The sequence below is a fragment of the Salvia hispanica genome, chromosome 3 (assembly GCF_023119035.1).
Source record: "Salvia hispanica cultivar TCC Black 2014 chromosome 3, UniMelb_Shisp_WGS_1.0, whole genome shotgun sequence".
Lineage (NCBI taxonomy): Eukaryota > Viridiplantae > Streptophyta > Magnoliopsida > Lamiales > Lamiaceae > Salvia > Salvia hispanica.
In genome coordinates, this window is record NC_062967.1 from 14,570,117 (window position 1) to 14,578,297 (window position 8,181).

General features: G+C 36.6%; 1 protein-coding gene across 1 annotated transcript; it reads right to left on the bottom strand.

Annotated features, from left to right (window-relative positions):
• Positions 1–620: 620 nt before the first annotated feature.
• On the bottom strand, positions 621–7,294 carry LOC125214755 (protein PLASTID TRANSCRIPTIONALLY ACTIVE 10). Its single transcript, XM_048115894.1, has 12 exons — positions 6,443–7,294; positions 5,730–5,789; positions 5,541–5,570; positions 4,633–4,706; positions 3,460–3,541; positions 2,862–2,935; positions 2,623–2,689; positions 2,420–2,512; positions 1,860–2,036; positions 1,729–1,779; positions 1,331–1,482; positions 621–1,223 (listed from the first exon to the last, which is right to left on the bottom strand). Exons 1-12 carry the CDS (start codon positions 7,166–7,168, stop codon positions 776–778), a joined length of 2,034 nt encoding a protein of 677 aa, XP_047971851.1. The 5' UTR covers positions 7,169–7,294; the 3' UTR covers positions 621–775.
• Positions 7,295–8,181: the final 887 nt, after the last annotated feature.

The window sequence follows — 8,181 nt, forward strand, 5'->3', positions numbered from 1 at the left end:
AAATTAAAGTAAAAACAGATAGAGGGAAAAAAATTTAAAATTAAAGTAAAAAGAAATAAATGGAAATATTAATTATCATAAGATAAATCTTATAAGAGCATCTCCAAGGAGGGAAGGTATACAGAGAAGAAGGGAAATATATCCTTCCAAAAAGTAACAAACTCCAAAGTGAAAAAGTATATAAAAAGAAAAATTATTTTCTAAAATAAAAAAAAATAGCACAACATGCATTTCAAAACAAAAAAGTATAATACATTCTCAATTACCTTTTCCCATTGTAGAATGATTTTTCACGAAAATAAGGTAAATATGGTAGTTTAAGACTTTACCTCTCCATTGAAATGCTTTTAAGTAATCCTGTTCATTAATTTGCAAAATATATGCCGATTACGCAACAATCTTATTAGTATTAACTCTGAAAAGAAAAAAAGAGTGGATTAAAGATTTGAGTCATTTTGCATGCTTAAGAACATCTCTAATGGAACTCTAAAATTCAAAATAGAGTTGTAATGATATTACAAAATCCATTTAACATTTATATTAAAATAGATTTAAATTTAGTGTAAATGATGAAGGTGCTCTAAGCTCATTGTAGCTCAAAAGGAGTAACACATCGCATATACTAGTGTATAGGAAGGAATTATATTCAGCTTCCATATGCATACCCATCAAAATATATGAGATTTACTACATAGTTTATGCATATGGGCACGGCCAAAATACAGTATATATTCTATATAGCTACAAAAATTGATATCTCAACCTCACCTCAAAACTAATCCTCAAACATTCCTTCATCCGACAGCCTCGGAGATTCAGTGCCATTGACATGAGGCTGGCTAGACGCAGCGCCGACACTCGTAGAACTCAGAATGCTGTAATCGAAGTCCTCATCATCGCTGTCGTCATCATCTTCCTCTCCGGGGTCCCTGTCCGACTCTTCTGCTTCATACTCCTCAGGCTTGAGCCCGAGTTTCTCCCTCTGCTGCTGCTGCTTGACAGCATCCTCATACGACATTTCGTACCAAACCGTTCCTTTGCCAACTATCGATTTGTTGTGAGTGTCCGTCATGCGCTCTTGCTTGCTCTTCTCAGAGTTCTTTGGCTCCCCCCAGTAGTCGTAACGATACAACGCGCTATCAGGGTCGTATTGGTCTTTTCCGAAGAAACTCGGGTCGACGTACCTGCCTGGCTCTTCCAACGGAAGCCCCAGAGCTCGACGGCTGCAAGTTACAAAACAGAAAAATCAAGTTTGAAAACAAACAAAATCTCCAATTCCAGAAATCTCAATCCTCTGAAATTCTCAACCAAATATGGAAACAAAACGTACCAGCTTATATCTCGGAGGAGAGTTTCTCTTTCTTCGAATGATCTTCGCCAATGGATAAGATCGTATTCATCCATTTCCTCGTTGCGCCTCAGCTTAGTAATCTTATACGTCTCTCCACGTTCTTCGGCTTCTTTCCTTAGTTTGTTATGCAGCTGAAACAAGGCAGAAATTAACGAACTTTTTCTCCGCACTGAGAGATAATCATCCAAGATGAGAATCTTTCGATTAAATGAACTGTCTTCGGACAAACTGAGATGCAAGCAGACCGGGTTGGACAGTCTACCATTTACGGAAGCAATTGCATGTGAAGAATACTAAAACAATAGGGTACATGTGAATTACAGCCGAAGCATCAAAATGTACTAATGCTGCAAAAGAATACAGATTAGCAAACAAACCTGACGCTCAGCTTGTGCAGCTTCCAAATCAAGTTCATTTACGCTTACTTTCTGCAAGTGAGCATGAGAAAATCTCACATAAATAAATTCAAGGCATGAAGAGATAACAAGGGAAAGAAAAAAAAGATTACCAATGTCATTCTGGGAACGGTCGTGTTCTTGTATTTAGCTCTTCCATACTCTACGCAGTTTTCATCATCAATTTCTTCTTCGTCGGTCAATTCTGATAAGCGTTTGCCTTTATATTTATTAGGATTTGCATCCACATCATCCAATATCATTTGTTCAGCGTTATGTATCTGCCATAGCTGCATTCAACACAGAATATCTTAGATGCAGATTCAAGGAACTCAAGCATGATGAATGTCGATCAGAAAAGGGCTGGGTTATAGTAAAACCCTGATTTTCCGTAAAAACTACAAACTTGTTGCACATAACATATAAAGTAACTGCACTTGCATATAAATTAACTGAACCCACATGATTCTGAAACCAGGACCACAAATTCATTAGAGTTCAGTGCATTAATTATAGGTTCGTTGCTGTTACTTTAATCAACAGGCAGCATATATTGAGCTTTGGTCACCCTTTTTGTACTAAACATGCACTTTTACACATGACCAATTAAAGATCAAATATTTTTTGTAATAATGAATGGGAGTGCTTTAAGCTGGATCAAGCTTTAGAATACCTTATCGACGTATGGGTGGTTTGATAATAAAGGTTCCTCTTCCCACTTAATTCCAGGATCTTTTCTAGGAATTGGAGGTCTTCCACAATCACGCTGTATAAAAAAAGACAAACAAATTGCTAAACATTAAGTTTAAGAAAGCTTGACGATCATGATATAGGAGAGTTACTGGAGCAGCAATGGATAAGAATAGAATTACTCACACGTAATTCATCTGGAATCTCAGCGTCATCTCGGTGAAATATAGGGGGGAAGTCAAATTTATTGAAACTGCAACAACCATGTCAACTGATATATATCAATGAGCTGTTAAGTAAATTGCATACATGGCATTGGCAATTTATTCAAAAATGATACATAGATCCACAAAAGAGGAAACAGACTTTAGTTGAGAAGGATAATAATGACTCTGAAACTATAAGTTGGTATATAGGAAGCTCACATTAGGTGATCTATATTCGGATTGACAAACCGCATCTCTATAGGAAATCGAAAGCGATAAGGATCTCGTTTAGCCTGCACCAAGGAAATTATATCAGATTGTTCAACATGCATGATCTCCGGTGGGTAAACAGCTTAACAATAACATTAATGCCCGTAGTGAGATAAAGTTTTCAGCAATAATAACCCACAACAGGCATCTTAACATCTTATTCGAGTTTGTGAAGTGTGCTACATTTTTTTGGTACACAAAGATATCCTAACATACAATGTCAATATTATGGAAAGTAGGAGTTGCACCTATAGAATAAATAGTATTAACAGAACAAGTCTGTGTATCAGTACTATAATAAACAATCTCAAAACGATACGAACTACAGTAACATCACTGATTATACAAAAGCATATGGGGCATTATCTGCAACACCAAAAAGTGATGTGTTCAATAATGTTTCTCACACTTACTACTTAAGGTTTTATATCAAATAAAATTATCCTTATGTTTTTTAACACCCAACTATGTTAAAACGAGTACAAATTAAAGAGCCTAAAGCGGGCTACAGTGCTATTATATGTAAGAAAAGTTGAGGTCAACTTACTGTAATCTCAACAAGGACGAGCATCCCAACTTTAATGTGATGTCGAATCCAGTACCAATCATTACGCTTTATAGGAACCCACCTGAATGGTCAATTCAATGTAAAGGCTGGTGTTGAAAATTCGAACTCAGAGTAGGAAAAGTCACAGATGCATGTAATGTAGTTATGCATTTACAAGTTGAAGGAGTTCCATTTGGGTTGAGGTAAGCCAAAATAACCTCCTCAATATAGGTACCAGTTTATCCTAGAAGTAGTAGTTAACAAATTCCACATCCGATACTACCTGGAAAAGATGATTAACCATATGGATGTGAAACCTAACCATGATGATATATTAATGTTAACTACCTAGGAATTAATGTTAAAGAATCTAAAAACCATAACATAGGAAAGGTATCAATGACAACTCTGCAAATGAGTTGCACATAAACCACAGAAATATGAATTACTACCTCCGTCCCACTCAAGATGTCCATATTCTTGAGTGGCAAGGGATTTAAGGAGGAGTTGTTAGGTAGAGTAAGTAGAGAGAAAAAAGTGGTTGAATATTTTAATGAGAAGAGAGGAGAGAGAAATTTATTTCCAAATATAAAAAGTGGACATCTTGAATGGGACAAACTAAAAAGGAAAGGTGGACATCTTGAATGGGACGGAGGTAGTATCTATTAGGTGAAAATAAGATCCCCCATTGCATCTTGATGAATAATGAAATTAAAATGATTTAGTATTCAAGAATATGAGCAATATACAGCTCCTATGGAAATCCTAATACTGATAAAACTAAAATGTAGCAATGAATGTCCTATGGAGACAAAAATTGACGGAGCACTAAAGACTGGTGGCTGTATATCCACATAAATAATAATCGAACCCTTTTTAATTGTATAAACACTCATGTTATACCACAGACTACAAAGTGGAAGCTCTATTCTTTTAAAGGGCTGTGACCAGCATGGTATATCGTCAAACCTTTTTAGGGTAAGACATGTAGTATTTATGTTTATTAGGGATAAAGAAATATGTGATGTTTTACATCAATTGGACCTAAAGGAGAGGGCAAGCTACTCATTTCTTTAAGAACCTCAAGGTAAAGGTTAAACTGAACACAATGTACATGCAGGAACTGGTCAAATATAAGAAACAAACATTATGTACAGAAGCAATAGTCCATACCCATCGTGAACACCTCCAATGTCAACAAATGCTCCTTGATAAAGATGTACTGCAGTTACTGTACCTGAGCATATCTTTGGAAAAGAAGGAAAAGAAGGAAAATAATTACAAACAAATTCTACTTGAATGCATATTTACTTTTCATTAATATATTTACCACAATATACATACTCTGACTGCATAAGTTAACATCAGAAAGCTAATTTGATAACTAGCCAAATATTATGAACACAATTTTCCTTTCATTAGAAAAGATATTTCCATAGCTCATATAACGGAGATGTCAGCTGCAATTTTATAAAAAGCTTACTCAACAGGTAACACAAAGAATAAATTAAAAACCATAAAAAAGGACATATAAAGATAAAATCTAGATTAATTTGCTATAACAAAATCCAATAAAAAGCTACAAAAGGATACTTAGAAACTTCAGTTAAATGGTAAAAAAACACGCTTAGGAAACCAAGAAAACATGAAAATATGAAAATGAAACAGCTGTGTTCAAACATACTCCCTCCGTCCTTTAAAAAGGCAACTTTTAAAATGGCACGGGTTTTAATGGATAATGAGATAGAAAGAAAAAAGTGATTGAAGTATTGTTAGTGGGTAATGAGTCTCACCGCATTAGAGAGACAAAATTTTCCTAAAATAGAAAGTACATAATTTTAAGTGACGGACCAAAATGGAAATAGTTGCTATTTTTAAAGGACGGAGGTAGTAATATACAAAGCAATTCACCAAATATGAAATGAAATGACACATGAGTTTATATTTTCATTTGTTTTTAATAAGGAAAGATAAACAAACTATTGGAAATATTCAAGAAGAGAAAACTTGAACGGAAATTGAATTATATACGTAGAAATCATGGAAATAAAGAAATTAAAGAGCTGTGAGTGTTTACTTACCATTCCTGGGTAATAGAACGGAAGCTCATACTGCAGGACCGTGAATGTCAACAAAAAAGGAAATAATTAGTTCATTCATAATCATTCAAACTGACCCCATGACAGTGCACTAAGTAAACTAATACTATGAGGATGGAAGATATCTGTAATATTATAGGGTATGAATAAAAAGACCAGCATTGAAATTACCATTTCCTCATTGTAATCCTTTCCCCTTTTCCTTCTGCCAGGATAATAATCTTGATCAACCTGCAACGTGACATACTTATTTGAGACCTTCCTCAGTAGCATTATCAGAAAAATTTCTTTCCTACACAATGCGCACACACATACATTACATACAAATAACAAAGTAGAAACATGTTTGCCCTTTTGCTTTTTAGATCTGACTTAGTCAATGCATATGGGTGAACCTGTCACTCAAGATCATGAGTTCAAATCCCACTAAGGTCTTCTAGGTTGAGCCAGTTGTGCAAGGCTTACCTACTGTGAGTTCCCTCTGCAGTGCAGTTTATAAACTACTTACATAGGACTAAGAGCGGGTTTTTCCTAAGCACGAGCAGCATCCACGGTCTGCTCCTCATCCCCAACAGGAAAAGTTCAAGGACAAGCATGTTCTTTTCTATTAGTGTGCACCAACTACTAATTAGCAAGATTCAATCTTTCATCGACATAATGAATTCAAATCAAGAACAATGTCTTTACGCAACTAATGATCAACACACGTATCTTCATTATTGACTTTAAACATGTATACACACTTTAGAATTGAATAATTAAAGAATCACCAACTCATTAAAGAAACAGTATACCTAAGAAACTAATTCAGATTTCAGGCTTTCCACAGAACTGCAAGAAAAAGCAATAAGGCAACAAAGTAGATAATCAAATCCAAAATAAACCTCATAGGCTTCCTCCTCCAACCGATCCCTGTTCGCCTCCACCCACTCATTGTACTGCTTCAGGAACATATTATACCTCTCCAAACACATATCCTCCATCTCCGTCCCTTTCTCCAACCGCTCCTCCACCTTCTCCGGATCCACTCTCAAAGCCGAATAGATCTTATGAGCACCTCGAATAAACTCCAACTCCTCTCTGTCGACCTCCCACCCCCTAGGAGGCCAGTCCCTGGGAGGAACCAATCCCAGCACCAAAGGCCCACTCCACAACGGCTCGAGCGGCTCGGGAATCTCACCCTTAATCTCGAACTGCTTCGCGAAAAACTCATCCTCCGTGAGGCCCATTTCAGCAGCCTTCTGCTTCCTGTACTTGGGAGTGAGCATTTTGAAAGCCTCGATGGCTTCAGGGGACTGAAGAGGCACCTCCTCGCCTTCATTGAGGGATTTGCGAGCGAAATCGGCTTCAGGGGTGAGAATTTCTTCCCAGGGAGCCCAGCCCCTTTCGACCCAGTTCCTTCTCCGAGCTTCCTCTTCGGACTCCTTCTCCTTTGGGCCGAAGGAGGCGAGGAATGCGTCGTCGTCGCCAACGGGATACTCGTCGGAGGAGTAGGAGCGGAGGAGATGGGGCTTCAATTTGATGGATTTGTGGGGTTTAAGGAAGGGTTTTGGTGGGATTGGAAGGAAGGTGGTGAAGGAAGAGAGGGTTTGGAGTTGGAAAGATTGCATTTTTGGGATTGGGGTTTTGGGGGAGTGGATAAAGTTAGTTTTGTTAGTTACGAAATGGGGTTTGGATTTCGGCTAATAATTATACTTAATCTGCTGGGTGCTCAATACGAGCGCCAGCGTGAGCGCCTCCTCTCTTCAATTCTCACTTCTTCTTTTTTCAATTCTCAATTTCACCAATTCCTTCATTTTTTTCCTTTCTATTTTTCATTCTTCAATTCCCTCTTTCATTCTGCATCTGTCTGTTTGTTGCTCGATTCTTATTTTTTTCTCAATTATGCTTCTTTCAATTGCCATTCAACAATAACTTGGAATGCTTACGCTGATTGTCAGATTTGTTCTCAAATTTTGACCCTCCAATTTTTTAAAACCATTAGCCCCAAATCTGAAATTTTGAGACTTTGTCTTCTGATTCATCCAAATTTGATATTTTTAAAATTTTAGGAGAAAAAATATTACAAGCTAAGAGATTTTTGGATGCTGAGAAAAAAAGGTTGTGGAATTTCAATTTCTTTGATTAATATATGTTGTCTTTTGGTTAATCTTTGTTTTAGAGTTTTGAGTTAGGAGAAAAAAGAAGTGAAATCTTAACTTCTCTGCGTGTATTTTACATCTCTCTGCATATTTGGGGTTTTTGAAATATTAGGAGTGAGAAATTACAAGAGATATGTTGTGATACGAGCATATCTACAAGAATATTCCTCTTATTTTATTAATTATTTAGTTATCATATCTTTCTAGCATATTTATTTCTTGTTCAGCAAGTTAGGTTTATAATACTCCTATTATAAATAGGAGATACTTTATTATTCTCATCAATCAATCAATATATCAGAATTATCTTATTTTTACCGTCTCTTTCATTCCTGCAATTTATTTTCTTGCTCAAAACCCTGGTTGAACGATAGTTGGCTGCTCGACGGGATTCTCCCCGCGAACGAACCAATATCTTCTCCGCGACCTCTCGCAGTTATCCCCCGATACGAGTCACCTCGTATCATTTGGTGCTTTCATCG

What these genes read in the sequence shown, in the direction of transcription:
- LOC125214755 (XM_048115894.1), bottom strand. Translation starts at nt 7,168, where the DNA reads ATGCAATCTTTCCAACTCCAAACCCTCTCTTCCTTCACCACCTTCCTT. An exon ending in AGGATTACAATGAGGAAATG is followed by an intron (nt 5,571 to 5,729) that starts GTAATTTCAATG and finishes ACGGTCCTGCAG; the next exon opens with TATGAGCTTCCGTTCTATTA. An exon ending in CCGAATATAGATCACCTAAT is followed by an intron (nt 2,690 to 2,861) that starts GTGAGCTTCCTA and finishes TGGTTGTTGCAG; the next exon opens with TTTCAATAAATTTGACTTCC.